General features: G+C 33.1%; 1 protein-coding gene across 10 annotated transcripts in view; it reads left to right on the top strand.

The window, feature by feature from the left end:
• LOC309615574 (histone-lysine N-methyltransferase SETDB2-like) overlaps window positions 1–18015 on the top strand; it is an 83033-nt gene that overhangs the window by 2442 nt on the left and 62576 nt on the right. For 8 of the 10 annotated variants that reach the window (XM_082365425.1, XM_082365424.1, XM_082365426.1 and 5 more), the window contains exons 2-5: window positions 4092–4450; window positions 10296–10421; window positions 11488–11553; window positions 14374–14470. In XM_082365425.1, the coding sequence (XP_082221551.1) occupies window positions 4435–4450; window positions 10296–10421; window positions 11488–11553; window positions 14374–14470 (305 nt within the window). In that variant the 5' untranslated portion in view covers window positions 4092–4434. The remainder of the gene's footprint in view (window positions 1–4091; window positions 4451–10295; window positions 10422–11487; window positions 11554–14373; window positions 14471–18015) is intronic. The other 2 variants (XM_082365427.1, XM_082365428.1) reach the window with 1 other exon arrangement.

Genomic DNA, 18015 nt, shown 5'->3' with positions numbered 1-18015 from the left:
CAGGGAAGCCCTGCTTGGTTTTAAGTTATGAACATTTTTAATTTTAATAGGTATTGCCAAATTTGCCTCCAAAATACTTCTACTAATTTATACATCCTACAAAGTAGTCTATGACAGTTCAATTTCCCTACAATCTAGATCAACATGAGATACTATCTTTGTACTTTTTGTCCATCTGATGGATGAAAATTATACTCATTTAAAAATTTTTTTCATTCTCTGATTACCAGTAAAACTGCAGTATCTATTCATATGTTTATTGACCTATAATATATATGTTTCTATCATTTCTTTTTTAAAATTGCCCATTTTTCTATTGAATTATCTTTTTCTTAATGATTTGAGGAGTTCTTTATGCGTCCTGGTTACTGTGTATCCTGTATAATTTTTAAAAATTTCTTTAGAGTCTGTGGCTATGTCCACTTTTTGCTACCATTGTTAAAAAATGTTACAAGCATTTTCTCCCAACTCTTTGGTTGGCTTTTAACTTTAAGTTAAAATTTTAAGTTTGTTAGTTTCCAATTATTTATTCTACAGATAGATTTTTCTCTTCTTTACAATCTTTAGATCTCTTTTTATTTTACTGTATTTCTCTAAGACTTCCACTACCAAACTTCCATTGGTGGCAAGTGTCCCCATCTGGTGCCTGACTGTAACGAAAATGCTTCTGATGTTTTCTCATTGAGTATATTTACTTCTTTGTTTTTGTAGGTAGTCTTTATCGGGTTAAAGAAATTCTCCTTTATTCCTAGTTTGCAAGAGTTCCTCCTCTTCCCCCGCCCGCCCCAGAATAGTTTGACTTTTATTGAAATTCTTTTGTGTGTCTTTCTGTATTTAAGATGATAGTTTTCCTCTATTTATCTGTTAATGTAGAAATTTACATTGAGTAACTTTACAATGCTAAACTTTTTGGGTATTCCTGGTATAAACCATACTTTGGTAACATACTTTTACTCTACTGCTGCATGTTTTTACTTACTATATTTGCTTCTATACCAAGAAGTGCGTTTGGCCTTGAGTTTCTTTTCTTATGCGTCAAGGTTACAGTAACCTCAAAAAAATGTTGAGTAGCCTCCCATATTTTTTCTGCTCTTGAACAGTTTGTATACTATGGAAATTATCCATTCCTTGAAAGTTTTGTAGAATTCATCTATAAAACTTTCTGGACCTGGTATACTGGGAGTGAGAGGTGGGGATGTGTGGCATGCAGCTCTGGTAAGATCTTTAATTGTTTTAATTTCCTTCGTACTTATCCCTCGAATTGTTTTTTTTTTCTTTTTTTCTTGAGCCTAATTGGTATTTAGTCAGTAAGTTCAATTAGATATTCATGGTGAATTGTTCTGTCAGTGTAAAATATTTGTCTCTTTTATTGGTTTTTATATTAACTTCTATTTTGTTTGATATGAATGTTTCTTCTTGTATTTGCTGGTATGTCTTTTTTTCACATCCCTTCATTTCAACCTCTTGATGCCATTTTGTGAGATTTAAGTGGGTCTCTTATTTTAAAATATAGCTAGGTTTTGCTTGCAATTTAATCTGAGAGTTTGTCCTTTAATAAGTAAGACTTAACACATTCACCTTTTTTGTGATTATTAACATAATTGGCCTTTTTCTTGTCCTCTTATTTACCTTGCTGCCCATTGTATCTTTTATATCTTATATTTTTCCATTTCTCATTTTAATTGAGGTTTGCCCCAAGTTTTCTTTGTTCTGTTTTCTTTTTCATAGATTACTTTTACATTTTTTTCTAAAGATTTATTTATTATTTTTAAATTTTATTTATTTTTGGCTGCGTCGGTCTTAGTTGCGGGACGCAGGCTCTTCGTTGTCCTGCGCGGGCTTCTTTAGCTGTGGCTTGTACGCTCCAGGGTGCGCGGGCTCTAGTTGAGGAGCGCGAGCTGAGTAGTTGTGGCGCACAGGCTTAGTTGCCCCGCGGCATGTGGGATCTTAGTTTTCTGACCAGGGATCGAACCCACGTCCCCTGTATTGTAAGGCGGATTCTTTACCACTGGACCACCAGGGAAGTCCCTACTTTTACATTTTTAACACAATTATTAAATTTATATTTTCCTAACAAAGTCTACATTTCGTTTGTATTGATATCCTCCCTACGAAGAACTTAGTATGCTTCTACTTTATTTTCTCAGATCTTGCAAGAATCCTCTTCCATCCCTCCTTCAAAAAAGAATATAAATTTCCTATGGTTATATCTTCTAGCATTTTGGTTTCATTTGTCATTAAAACCCATTTTTAATCTGTATTTATCTAGCATTAATGTGTTTTACTCATTTATTTGCTCACTTTTGCTTCTTTTACCTCAGTACTTCCTTCTATGTTAGTTTTTATTCATGAAGTACTTCTTTATTTCTTTCAGAGAGTCTTTGAGTGTCTGTAAAAGCCTTCCCGCCCCCTCCCCCCCCCCCACTATTGAAAGATACCTTGGCTGAAATAGTATTCTGGATTCAGACTTATTTTCCCATAACATTTTGCATCTGGCATTTCTGATGAGAAGTCTGAGTACCAGTCTGATAAACATTCCTTTTAGATAATCTAGATTTTCTGAAAGTTTCTGAGACTTTGTCTTTCTTCTTGATATTCTGAAGTTTATCCATGGTTTGTCTAGTGGTATGTATTAAAAAGTTTATCTTGCTTGATACTCAATGGACCCTTACCTGCACTAGCCACATTAGTAGGCTAATGTGTTTTCCAGTTCTGAGAATTTTTTGGTCATTATTGCCTCTTCTTCATTCTAGTTATCCCTCCTTTTATTTCTTTGCTCTGTGTTCTGAGTGAATTACTCAACTCAGTCTCTCAGCTTACTAACTGGCTCTTCATCTGAGTCTATGCTATTATATCTATCTATTGAGTTTATTCAATAACTGTTTTTATATCCAAGATAGCCAATTGGTTACTTTTTAAAATTGTATGTTTTTTCATAGACGAGGTTTCCTTCTTTAGCTCTTTGATATTAAATACAATATTTGCTTTAAAATTATTTTCAGGATGCTCTATTAATTCTCCTCCTTAATATAAGTTCATCAGTTTGGTGGGCTTGTTAAGTCTCTTTCATGGTATAGCTTTCTTCATATGTTTGATGATTCTTGGTCGTGTGTTCTTCTCCTCTGAGAGGATTTGCTCTTCCTTTTGCCGTGGTGATGTGTTTGTGGTTGGCATTATCTCTGCAACTTCCCATCTGTTTCCTTTCCCCAGAGAGGTCGTGCAGACTCAATCTATAGAGAATTCCCTTTTTGTTTTCAGCATGACTTTATATTTTTAATTACAAAAAAAATTACCATTTCTTCAGATTTGGTGTGGCAGTGGGAGAAGAATTTATATGTTGACTAACATCTTGAGACTAAAATTGCTGACCTCTTTTTGACCTTTTAGTTCTACCTCTAGGTGTATATCTTCAGGAAATAATCAGAGATATGCATAAGATATATTCCAGCCTTATTTATTATACTGGAAAAATAGAAATAATCTAAATGTACATTATAGAGGTTTATTTATAGTACTAATTATTAACTTATTAAATTTTAATTATTGCAGTTCTTTAGTGTAATTTAATATATGGATTATTGACCAAAGTACATTATACAGCCACTTAAAAGTCATATTACAGGAAAACATTAATGACGAGAGAAAGTACAGGATATATTATCAATGAAAGATTATGAAAAATTATATATACTAAAATTCAAATTTTGTTTTAAAAGTATATATACTGAAAGAATAATAATAATTGCTAGCATTTATTGAGTCCTTTGTAATGTGCCAAGTATTATTCTAGGTTATTATGTCTTAACCTCACAACAATCTTTTGAGGTAGTTAGCATTATTATCCCCATTTAAAAAGTTTTATAAAATGGAGATAGTTTATATTAATTAACATATATTAAGTAGGTGATTCTTAATTTTTCTGTAATTTTCCTAATATTGATATTTTACATGTTTTTCCAGTTAATATGCATTCTTTTTTCATAATAGTTCATGCTGGTTTAAAAGATAGCACTATTGTTATAACAATCTCTTTTTTCTTATATATTTTATTATTTACAAACATGCACCATTCCTTATTGTTTTCCTTACAGAATGTTTCATGCATTCATGGACCGAAAGATGGAGTTGGTTTTATTTTTAAAATGATATTGTCAGTGATCTGATACGACTATAAGTATTCACTTGATGAAGATGCATGGACTTGTCATTAAGTTGGACTAGTGATCATTTCTGAAAGTTTCTTCAACCACAATTTCTATTTGAAAATTCAAGTATCAAAGAATATTTGGTTTAGAGTGGTATAATGATTCTCTGAGTACTGCAAATTTCATAGAGACCACAGTTGGATTCCAGTTATATTCTACAATCAAAGTGATTCAGTTCTTTGATAAAGTTAATTTTGAAGAATTTTATGTTTGTAAACAACGCCAAAAGATGGGAGAAAAAAATGGTAGGTTGAAAAACCATTGTTAAACTTTATGTTTAAAAGTATATAGACTACTTAATGAAGCTGAATTGTGGAATTTTCAAGGTTTTTCTGTGCAAGTAACTTTTCTGAATTAGAAAGAATTAAGGATTTATAGGATTTACTCTCATGTAGCAACAATTTTGATTGTCTTTATAATTAGTTGTGTATCTGTAATGCTAAGTCAGTACCTTAATGTACTTTTTAAAAATACACTTTATTTTTTTTAGAAAACTTACAGATTTACAGAAAAATTGATAGTACAGAGAGTTCCCATAGTCTCTGCACCCAGTTCTGCCTATGATTAAAATTTTACACTTGGCTGGTACATTTGTTACAATTAATGAACCATTATTGACCCATTATAATTAACTGAAGTCCATAGTTTATTCTTATTTCCTTACTTGATGTCTTTTTCTATTCCAGGATCCCATCCAGGATACATTACATTTACTTATGTCTCCTTAGGGTCCTTTTGCATATGACAGTTTCTCAGACTTCCCTTGTTTTTGTAAGATATTGTATCCAAGTGTTTTGTAAGATGCCCCTTTATTGGACTTATTGACTGATTTTTTTCTTTTCTCGCGATTAGACTTGGGTAGTGGATTTTGGGGAGAAAGACCATAGAGGTAAAGTGTCAGTTTTACGAAATGATATCAAGGGTGCATGTTACCAACATGATTTCTCACCTGTTGATGTTGAGCTAGATCACCTGGCTGACATAGTGTTAAGTGGCTTCTCTGCTGTAAATTACTACTCTTTTTTTTCTCCCTTTCTCTACTATACTCTTTGACAGGAATTCACTATGTGTAGCCCATACTTAAGGAACATGAATTTATGCTCCTCCTCTTTGAGAACAGAATATTTACATTAATTATTCAGAATTCTTCTGCAAGGGAGATTTGTCTCCTTTCCCCAGTATGTGTATTTATTCAATCATTTATTTACATCAGTATGGATTCATGGATACTTAGTTTATACTTTGGGTTATAATCCAGTACTGTTTTATTTTGTTCTTCAAATTGTCCCAGGATTAGGCATTTGGAGCTCTTTCAGTCAGCTTCCTGTCCCTTTGACATACCCCCATCAATGTAGGTGGTTTTTGTTTTGTTCTTTGTTTTTGGTTTTTAGCACTTACTTATTTTCTGGTACTATATGATGCTCCAGGCTCATCTTGTATATTTCCTGCCATAGTCCTAGAATGAGCCATTTCTTAAATGAGCCCTCCTGGTTCCTTTTATTGGAGAATGGTATTACAAACTAAGATCTGGGTAGTAGGTGTATTCATTTGTTATTGGGGTGTCTTGCTTCTGGCCCTCTCAGCTGACAGAGCAAGGTATATATAAATATAATTGTATATACACATATCTATAAATATTTCTATATGTAACCATCTGTATCTGTATTGAGCTAAACATGAGTTTATACTGATGTTTCTGGCTCTAATCCATTACCACATGGATTATTCTAGCTTACTCTCCTTGCTTATCTATAAATTCCCATTATCTGTTATCCATTTATTTAATTGCTCAATTCTAGTATATATGTATAGCAGTATCAGAAGTACTATAAACTTATTCTCAGGTGTGACACCTCAGTGCTTGTGCAATCTCCTTTTGCCTATAGTTTTACAGAGTCCATTTATTTCCAAAGTTATTTAGGTCAGCACCTTTTCCACCTAGCCCTTCAGAGAGGTTGTGTATACATTCCTTCCTGGGATCCCTGATCTCTTAAATGATATTTTAAAATTTGCATACATTAAGCTTCACTTTTTGTGCTTTCAAGTTCTGTAGGTTTTGACGAATGCATAATGTCATGTATACACCACTACAGTATCATACAGAATAGTTTCACCACCCTTTAACATACTTGTAATACAGGGATTGTTTACAGATTGTAGTACTGATTTCACTGGACAGTTATCTAGGCCAGCGGTTTCAAACTTTCTTTTGGTCTCAGGACTACTTTATACTCTTAAAAGTATTTAAAACCCCTAACAGCTTTTGTTTATGTGGATAATATCTATTCATATTTACTGTATTAGAAAACTGAGAAGCTTCAAAAATGGTAATTGGCTTATTTTTTTTTAAATAATAAACCCAACATGTTAACATAAATTACATTTTTGTGAGACATAACTATTTTCTGAAACAAAAATAATTAGTGAGAAAACCATTGTCTTATATTTTTACAAATCTCTTTAATAGTTGGCTTAATAGAAGAGAGATTCTCAGATCTGCTTCTGCATTCAGTCTGTTGTGATATGTTGCTTTGGTGTAAATGTATAAAGAAAATGAAGCTTCACACAGACAAGAAGTTGGAAAAAGGAAGTATATTTTAATAGCCTCTCAGATAATTGTGGATATTTTTCTTTGATACAACTACAAAACTCAACAAGTGGTCATTCCTTCAAGGTTAGTTGTAGTGTGGAATCTGAATTCATATCAGTGAGCTTTTTTTACACTATGTTACATTAAAAATCCATTGGTTTGTCTTGCACTTTGATGGGTCTTTTACACATGTATGATTTTATAACATCATGCATTGGCCACTTGGAAAACATTGGTTCAATGAATTATGCAGATTTTTCCAAATGTTGACACATTTGATCATACAGTATTTAAAAATTACATTTGTTAATATTGCTACCAATCTCATCAAAAAGTGATTAGTTATTGAGAAGCTCTCAAGCTTACCGTGGCAGATGCAAGTTTTCTAAATTTTCAATTTAAACTTGATAGCTTGAATTTATCATTAGCAACAAATGCTGTTAGTTTTGTTCTTCAAATGATAGGCTCCCTTTATTCATGTTTGAGAAAATGTGTACCAAACACCCAAGTTGGAAAAAATCATAATTTTTATTAGTGGTTCTTTTAAGGAAAAATGGTTTTCTATGAAAAAACAAAAAACAAAAAAAAAAACAGCTAGTTTAGCTTACAACTCAAACAATCTCCCTAGTGCTTTTCCTTGAAACAGCCATTGTACTGTGGTAATTATTTATGTTGCTTTATCAAGGACCTTCTTAAGTGAAATTGGTGGTAAATTATAACAATGACTTACTAGTAGTTTGGTGCAACTGCCTTGATTCACACTAAGGCTCCAACATTTTTACTCACCAGTGCTTTTGAACCATCAGCTAATGTCAATATAGGGAAGAAAAAGGCAAATAATGTCTTGATATTACTATTAAAATGGCCTGACCTAGCGTATTGTCTGAAAGGATTTGGGAACTCCCAGGAGTTCATAGACTACACTTTGCTGATAACAGGCTCAAAGGTGTCCAGAGATTCTCTGGACCAATGCCCTGAAGCTCTTAAAGGGATGGATGGAGAAATATAGATATATACATATACACATACCTAGGTCATTATCGATGTATTTAGTAAGCACGCCATAAATATTCATCTAGTAATTGAACAGATAAGTGTGATTCATGAGCATTGCCTATCTACAAAGATTTTCTATCTCAAGTGAAATTGGAAGACATATAGTCTAACTATACGATTTACTTGTCTTCCTTCTTTACAAAGCTGCCATACCTCTTGCTTCATGATTATGTTCTTGCAATAAATAGTCATATCTAGATAAGTAATGGAGCAAGCTTGGACAGACAGTAGAGTTATCAGATGGTATCCTTCATTTCTGGAAGCAAGTAGGGGCAATATTAGTATACTGATTTGATTTTCAGTTCCAGTACCTGCTGCTGTATTCCTTCTCAGTCTCCATGGTTCCTTTTTCTTGTACTAATCACTTACATGTTGATGTTCTACAGAAGACCCTCTTCTCATTCTACAAATTCTCTCTAACCACATCTGTTCTGTGGCTTTAGCAAGAATTTGTGTGCTATTGACTCCAAAATTTGTATATCTGGACCAGATCTTACTCTGGGGCCTGTGTATCCAGTTTACTCACCCTGCTTGAATTTCTCACTTGTCTCTCTACCTTTACTCCCTATCACAGTGGATACCATTATTATACATATGGTTGCCTGAGTCAGAAATGTAGAAATCATTCTTGTCTCGTCCCTCTTCCCACTGCCACTTGAGTGATATTTTTAAGAAGCAAAATTAATAACATAATAAGATGCTTAAACCTCTTGAGTGGCTCCCCATAGCCTTCCATATAAAAATAAAGTTGCTTAGCGTGGCACTCAAGGCCATGTCACAGCCCCAATCTGTCTCTAAAACATCATTTCTCATTTTGTCCTTTCACATTGCATTTTTTTCAGATGTTGAAACCTTTGTCTGAACTGTGCTATGGGGAAAAAGGAAAAGAGGCTTAGTCTTGTGTAGTACACATCAGGCCATTGGTTAGATGACTGCCAGGGAGAGTTGGGACTCTGAATCCTAAGTTTCTTTTGAAGAATCTCACTCCATTACCAACTTGGAGGTTCTGGGTTTAATTTTTAATATTAAGGAAAATGTATTTTTTATAAACTTACTGCTCTGTCTGCTCATTAATCCTCCCAATGGCTTCTCAAGTGACCTTTCTACAGTGCAGTTATTGTTATGTTTCTCCTTTGCTTAAGGTCCTATTCATTTTAAACATTTTATACATTAATTTTATATATTTTATAAATAATTTGTGTTTAACATTTTAGGTATTTTTTTTTTGAATTTAGGTATTTTTTGTTACTTTTAAACATAGTGTAATATTTGACTTTCGCCAATTTATTTTAATTGCATTTCTCGTATTTCTGTTTTCAGCTTTGAAAGGATGATTTTGCTAGAAAATTTTTTATTAAGGTGTTAGCTTGCTGGGCATCTGAAATTTTGGTTTATCTATATAACTCTATCTATAAAAGCTTTAAACATTATTTTGCCTCCTGTAATTGTGAACAAAAAATGTTGCCTGCCATTTCAGTAAACAATGAATACTGCCTGCCATCAAGCCTTCATCCACTACATCCGCCCCCAACAGCACGCCCTGAGGGGAGTTCAGAGTGTAGAAAAACCGGATACTAGTCCTAGATAGTTAAGATGTGTGTCTGAGGAATAACTTCAATGAGCCCTAACTCTTGCATCTCCCCAGACACAGAAAAGCACTAAAATCATTAAACTGAGATGTCTGTCTTTTGTGATTAGCAGTAATCTTTTGATGTTTGACTACATGTTTTATTACCACCACCCCCCAGCCCCCACTCCCCCTGGCAAAAAACTTCTGTATATCCTGGCTCCTCCCTTACCTCTTCGGAGCAGTTCCTCAGAGCTGTCTGAGAGGCTGCCTCCCAGGCTGTGGTACTCAGTAGTTTGCCAAATAAAACATAATGTGCAACTTGTAGGTTGTGCATTTTTCTTTCAGTCAACATAATTATTAAAAAGTTAATATCAAAGATAGTTTTTAAAGCATTATTGTTAGGCATTTAGTTATTTCAACAATTGTTGAGATGTTTCATTCTGAAACCCTCCACTTCCATACTCAGTGGAGGTTATGTCCTTGAAATTTTTTAAGTGAATATGTGTCTATAAATACACCCACTCCCACCCCTAGAATGAAGTCATTCCTTCTGTTTTCCAGTCAAGAAATAGTGTCACTACACAGAAAGAAAAATAAATTGTTTAGGCATTTAAAGTTAAAAAAAAAATAGTGTCACTAAAGTTTTCAACACATTTTTTTTTTTAATTAGCAGAAATAAGTGAGATACCAGGTCATATTTTTTGCTTGTAGGTCATTGTAAAGAAACAGTGACCAAAATCTTTTTCTTCAAGGAAAGTAATAGGCCAATTAAATTTTGATTTTTATTTAGAAACCAGGTATATTCTTAATAACATGTGCCTTAGGAAAATTATGTCTATTGAGTTCTTAGGCTATTCACTTATTTTTTCTTTAGGTGATGCAAAAACTTTCTGGATGGAGCTAGAAGATGATGGGAAAGTGGATTTCATATTTGAACAAGTGCAAAATGTGCTGCAGTCACTGAAACAAAAGATCAAAGATGGATCTGCCACAAATAAAGGTATGAAGCAATAAAAACGTTCCGTACATTTAATGCTGAATATTACCCACTGATAATATAGTATAATTCTGTTTCCAGTATTGCTGTTCGTTTTAAAAGTCAAATAACTTGTTTTTTAAGAACCTAACATCAGTTCTACTTGCTTTGTGTGTGTGTGTGTGTACCCCGCTTCTATAAAAACTTGTTTTTACCGTACTGTGGACATTTTGTAAAACTGGATGAAGCTGATTACTTTGAATAATAGCTGCTGAATTTATCTCTACTTATCTCAGGCTACCTTTTTCTCCCTCATTTTATCTTTTTTTTGGGGGTGTGAGGGGGGTGTACTGCAAAACTAATATCTGCTCATTGTAGAACATTTGGTACATATAGAAGAATATAACAGAAATTATCTATTACCCAATCATTCAGAGGCAACTTATTTTTTTTAATATAAAAGTAAATATATAAATATATTTTGCCTGCTTTAAACAGAACTTGCCTTAGTAGTCTTCAGAAAGCACACCTTGCGTTCTACATAGGCAGTCAGTTCAGTCAACCAAGTATATTTTCTGCTTCTTTGTCTTCAACCTAAGTGGTTGTAGGACATAGACTTTTTTTTTTTTTTTTTTTAGAACATAGACTTTTATATGGAAATTTCCTTCATTCCATCAGAACGTATGATTTTCAAGCAAAATCTCCCCCGACTATCCTTTATTTTTCCCCAGGATATTCTTAATACTTTATGGATGTTCTTATGACATTAATCTATGATGTGCTTGTCCACAAAATTAATACTATTTTTCATTTTAATATTTATTCTCATTCCTTCATGAATCAGATATATCTAGGTTTGAATCCAGTTCTACCACTTCCTAGCTTATTGACCTGGAATAAACAGCTTAACCACTAGGCCTTAATTTCTTTGTCTTTAATGTATTCAGTAGATAATCATAAGAACCTCTTAGAGGAGTTGTGAAGATTGAATGAGATAAAGTATGTAAATTGCCTAGTACAGTAGCTGACATCTTGAGTGAAGATGATACTGCTGCTGATTGTTTTCATTCTTTTTTCCTTTCCTTAACAGAATACATCCAAGCAATGATTCTAGTGAAGGAAGCAACTATAAATAATAATTCAGCTTTGATAAAGGGTATGTACATTTCTAATCCCAATCTAGAATATTCTCTGCTGTTTTCTTGCTTTGAAGCAAGCCAGCCTTAATTATGTCACGTTAACTGAAGACAGTTTAAAGTAAAACTGTAAGATCCATATATGGAAATCAGTTTCCCTAGTAAATGAAAAGTCCTGCCCATCCAGAGATTGGAAATGCACACTCTACTAAACCTCTCCAGGAAGGAATGAACAAATGTATCTCTTCAAAAACGCTTCTACTATAAGAAGGGCAAAAAGAATTCCAAGACTCCAAACCACTATAAACCTATTGATACTTTGTGTAAAGAACAATACTAAAAGGTACATTCTGGTATAGATAAATTGATGGAAATTTTTTTCATTTCTAGATTATTATTAGACCGTGAGTCTAACAAATTTATTTTAGAAGTAATTGAACAAAGATAATGTACCAGGATTATAAAAAGAAAAATTGAAAAGTTATTTTAGATAAACAAGTCCTACTGTATAGCACAGGGAACTATATTCAATATCCTATAATAAACCATAATGGAAAAGAATATGAAAAAGAATACGTGTGTGTGTATATATTTATATATATATATATCTGAATCACTTTGCTGTACACCAGAAACTAACAGAACATTAGAGATCAACTATACGTCAATTAAAAATTTTTTTAATTAAAAAGCAAGTTATTTTATCAGAATCACTATCCTATAAATCTTACACTATCACTAATTTGCTAAAGTGTTGAGGAGGTACATTTACTAAATTTTAATTAATATTGGTAAATATTTTCAACAAATTGTAATTATTTTAACTGTCATAATTTGGAGCCATAAGGTTTTAAATCTCTGAAAAATGGCTTAACATCATCAGTTTTTATTTATTTATGTATGTATTTATTTTTTGCTGTGCCAAGGCATGCGAGATCTTCATTCCCTGACTAGGGATTGAACCCATGCCTCTGCAGTGGAAAAGAGGAGTCTTAACCACTGGACCGCCAGGGAAGTCCCAAGTTTATTTTAAAGAAAGCTTTTGTTATTCAAAAGTATTTTCAATTTCAGTAGCTAATGTACAGTTTTAGAAGAGTAGATTCTTTAAGAAAACAGTCTTTCTCTCAATATCCTTCAATAGCACTTGGAATCAACACACCCTTAAGGGATTACATTTGCTTTGCAGGAGAGAAGCTTTTAAATGCAGGGGGTGGTAAGAGGAACTAATTCTAAACAATGTTGTTTCTTTTTTTCTTTCTGAAACAGTCTTTCCCACTAAAAGAAAGTAGGTTGGGATTTTGTTTTGGTTCTTTTAAAGTAATGATTTCATCAGTAGAAATACTGAGTACTACAGTTTCATATTTTTACATAGTTCATCTGAAGTGTAACAAATTTATCAAAATAAAAGTGTATGTTTGCTAGTGGTAGAGCAATGTTTTAAAAGTAATTGGGGAGTTATGTAATTGACATTGCTAGCATATGTAGGGATTAAACACTTTCTAGTAATAAAGATTCATGTTAGTATTTATATTAAAAGGAATATTGAGACTGGGGGAAACAAAAGGACTTGGTGTTGAGGTCAAAACAAGCCATCCCAGATCCAGCCTGAATTCTCCAAACCACTAATTACCTTTAATTTTCTTTGATTGTGTATAATTCTGTAAATATCTGCTGTATCCCCATACGAAGAATTGGATACTGTTTTCTTGAAAGAAATTATTATTTCTCCTTTCTCCCCTTATCTAATGGTTAATATAAAATCTCCATGTTTTTTAGTAAATCTTATTTCTAACTATGCTTATATTTATTTGTTTTGTTCCTATTTGTTAATATGGCTTTATATGGCTCATTCAAAGAAATTAACTGGGAAATTCTTAACTTGTTAAACTTATTTAATTTTTAATCAGTTATTATATTATTTACTCAGCTCTCTTCAACTATCAGATTTTAAATCTTTTTTCACCTGGATAACTGAAGAGGGTTATTTATGCTTTCTAATTAGCCAAGGATGACCTTGGATTATAACTTAAACTATTCTTTTATTAAACTTTTTTCTTTTTAATAAGAGTGGTCTGCACTAAAGGACCAATGCAAGTTAATAATCTAAGGCAGGATGAGAATCACTTTTTTTCTTAAGGTCCACCACTGCATAGGAAAAAGCACAATTAAAAACAATTTTTTAAAACCAGCAAAGAATATTCTACATATCCATTTTTTTCAAAATAAGAGCAGGAAATCTATAACTTTTTCATTAAATACATAGCTTATTTCTATAGTGGAGTCATGTTAGAAAGAATAGATGAAGTTGAAAAAGAAGAGACAAGAAATGAGATGAAATTAAGTGTGGAAAGATATAGGAGAAACTAAGAGAAATATGAAAATACAAATGGAAAGACAAAAAGAGGTACCCAAATACCTCCCTCTCTCCCCAAAAAATAGATGGTAATAGAATAATGAGAAAACAAAAGATACATAAACTTTCCATTTTGTGACCTTAATAGAGCCTTTAAGAGTTATGTTTTTTTGTAAAATACAAGCAGAAATAGGGATACTTGCTGTTTCACTTTAAAGGTTGATTAAAATTCAGATAAAGTTCGGCCACACTACAGTTTCTGCAGTAGAAATCTCTTCTATCCTAAGTCTTTTATTTTATCCTATCTTATTTTCTTAATGTTTTTGAAAATGTTGACACCTAATTTTTTGACTCAATCTTGAAATCTTAATATGTTTTCAGATTTAAGGGCTATATATATATCTAGTCAATAAAGATACTATTTAGATTTTACAGTGAGTGATTTTTAACTTGGTAATCTTGTTAAGTTTGTAATTTTTTCATGTAGATCATACGTCTGTGACCCAGAATGCACAGGAAAACAAATCAAGTTCATTGCCCTCCACATCACATGAAGACTCCTTTCCAGAAGACTATACCTCTCTGTATGTATATAAGTTAAATTTATTTATGTCATTAATGCTTTTGCTCCCAAAAAGGGATTTACTGTTGCTAATCATTTGACGTAAGAGTAGATAAAATATATAAAAAAGGATGCTTTCCCATCAAAAGTTTTAAAAGTTGTGTATTTTATGTACATCAGACTTGTCAAGAGCTGGGAAATCAGTTGGCATTCTGTGAAGCCATGTTCTGCCTTGTAGTTCAAGGTGTCTAATGACAAAACAGTTCTCAAGCCAAATACAGAGAAGCGCCTATAGTGACTGATAGAAGCAGTCACTATCATCAGTTTACCCCTACCCAGAGACTGGCAGAAAGATGCAGACAATACCAGATAACCCTGCTTTACCTACGTATCCTTTGTTTACTTACAGCATTTTTGTGTTTTTGCAGGGTCAGTAACTAGGTCTAAAGCACTGTGCATAGGATTGGTTTTCTTTATTTTTGTTTTTGTTTTTTTCCAATAAAGTATCTTCATACATGTAAGAAAGTTGATCTTCCTCCCCACAAAATTGGATTGAAATTAGGTTACTTAACTCCTGAGATTTGTAGTAGGTTGGTTTTCTTTCATTTGTTTTATGAAATGAAGCACAGATAAAAAAGAATCTTTTTTTTTTTTTTAATTAATTTTTAGGAAAAGAATCACTTCTGAGGTTCATATCAGTATTTCATTTCCATGTTTTTCTGCTTTTCTAACTTTTCTTTACAAATATAAAAAGATTTTTCCTTTGTTAATTGCCTGATAACTTGAGCCTTACACCTCTTGATTTTTATTAGTCACCAGAAGAGTACTTGTAAGCCAGCTTAGCTAACTTTCTTGAAACCCTAAATTCCAAATTACAGATTTTACCAGCATGTTTACTCATACATTTTAGTCGTAAGTAGTTCTAATTGTCTGTTGTTCCAGTAATGACTAACTTAGAGTTGTACTTATTAAGCGTCACATGAGGAAATTACATAAAAATACATTGTAAACTGTAAATTACTGTACAAATTTTAGTTTTTATTTAAGAACTAATGATAGCTTATATACAATTTTCTCTCTTGCATATACCCTAAGTTAATCCCTTCATATTCAGAGAAGAACTCTTTGAATCTTCAAATTAGTATTTCATATTCCCCTTCCCCAAAAATAGGGGAAATCAAATGATGAAATTTGTAGAAAAGAATGCCACAGAACTCAGTTTGGAACATAATTTAGTTGGTTAAGTCAAGCTGAAAAGGGAAATGAAACATTCAGTTTACTGGTTGTACAACACTGTAGCTATATAAATCACTTGAGAGTAAATTAGCCTATATCAAAACAAAGAACAAAGCTGTGAGAGCCTAAGAGAATTTATTACAGTGAGTACTGAATGAAACCAAACAAAAGGATCTATATCTTAGGTAGACAACTAAATAGTACTGCTCATAGTTCAGAATACATTATAATGAAAAAGTGGTAGAAAGGAACTTGGCACTTAATAATAGAGGAAAAGCAATTCCAGGCACAGGCTTTAAAAAACAAGGAAATGTTGGATACCTAGATAAATAAATAAATAAAAACAGAAACGTATTATAGTAGACTAGGCTAAAGAAGATAGAAGTTAAATGGAAGAACAAAACAAAAAGAACATATAGAATATATTTCTTACTATGGGATATACCCCCAGCATGTTTCAAAAATACTAAAATAGACTGAAGTTATTTAAGGGGAAACATAACCTTACCTCATTTTTTTCTGCTTTTTTCCCCCCTCTTTTTTAATGTATTAGGTGCTACTGCATTGTAGTCCATGGGTAGTGATGGATTTGCATTGATCTTTTAGCTGCATTCTCATCCAATATTTTTTGCTATCTTTTCGAGAAATTTTAAAGATTGAAAACATAAGGGATATGGCAGAAATCCGTATTCACATCATCCAGAATTAACAGCTATTAACCTTTCATTGTATTTGCTTCCAGTCTCTTTTTTAAAAAGAAAACAAAACACTATAATCTCTTTGAGCCATACCTAACTTCTCACCATGACAAAGTTCCGTTGCCCTCTCTGCTTCTCTAGGAGCAGTCACTATCATCAGTTATTTTTCTAGTTCATTTTTTAATATTTATATAGCCATAAATAATATATAGTGCTATTACTTGTAGTTTTTAAATTTTACATAAATATTCATATATGTACCTTCTTACTTGTTTTACTCAGCATTAGTTTTTTGAAAGTTTTTTTTTTTAATTTAATTTATTTATTTTAATTTTTAAGGCTGTGTTGGGTCTTCATTGCTGCGGGCAGGCTTTCTCTAGTTGTGGCGCGAGCGGGGGTTATTCTTCGTTGCGGTGCGTGGGCTTCTGATTGCAGTGGCTTCTCTTGTTGCAGAGCACAGGCTCTAGGCGCGCAGGCTTCAGTAGTTGCAGCACATGGGCTCAGGAGTTGTGACTCGCAGGCTCTAGAGCACAGGCTCAGTAGTTGTGGCGCACGGGCTTAGTTGCTCCACGGCATGTGGGATCTTCCCAGGCCAGGGCTCGAACCTGTGTCCCCTGTACTGGCAGGCGGATTCCTAACCACTGTGCCACCAGGGAAGACCCTACTCAGCATTAGTTTTGAGATCTAATCATGTTGCTTCCGTGTTATAGATCTATTTCATCTCCTTGTTTGGATTTCCATCATATGAGAATACATTTTATTAATTCCATTCCTTAAGGATGGATAATTAGATTGTTCCAAATATTTACTATGATAGATAGTAGTGCAGTGATCAGTTTTATCCCAGCCTTTCTTTTAAGAAAGTATTCATTGTGAAAGTCAATTAAGGAAATTAAAGGTATAGTCTGGAATCTTTAAGATTACCCCAAATGGGGACTTCCCTGGCGGCGCAGTGGTTAGGAATCCGCCTGCCAATGCAGGGTACCCTGGTTCGAGCCCTGGTCCGGGAAGTTCCCACATGCCGCGGAACAACTAAGCCCGTGCATCACAGCTACTGAGCCTGAGAAGTCCGCGCACCGCAACGAAGAGTAGCCCCCGCTCGCTGCGGCGAGAGAAAGCCCGCGCAGCAACGAAGACCCAATACAGCCATAAATAAATAAATAAATAAATAAATTTTTTTAAAAAAAAGAAAGATTACCCAAAATGTAGAAGAAAAGGGCATATGAATGAGAAAAAGAAGAGAATGATGAATAATGTTCTCAAAAAAGAAGCTATTAATAGAAAACCAACAATTTTAGTGAACACTGTAAAATATTTTCAGGATCATCCATATGTTATAATGTTCTTTACAAAATGTTAAGAATTTCAAGCTAAGGTGACAGAGTTAGGACCAATGTGCTACTGCTCACAACTACAGTGCAGGAAATCACAATGTCTAAACTAGGATTCAGAATTGTTCCAGCAACTAGAAAATGAAAATACATATATTTTCCGTTAAACAATTTGGTACTTAAATAAATATGAAATGTAGATGTTTTCAGTATATTAAAAAATAATGTAAACTTGCCCGACAGAATCATTGCTTTCGGGAAAATCTGCCCTATTTTTTCTGAACTAGAACAAACAAATGAAC

Source organism: Balaenoptera borealis, assembly GCF_965194805.1.
Source record: "Balaenoptera borealis genome assembly, chromosome: 18".
Classification (NCBI taxonomy): Eukaryota; Metazoa; Chordata; class Mammalia; order Artiodactyla; family Balaenopteridae; genus Balaenoptera; species Balaenoptera borealis.
Note: the sequence above shows the minus strand (reverse complement) of the source record. Positions and strands in the feature narration are given on the sequence as shown.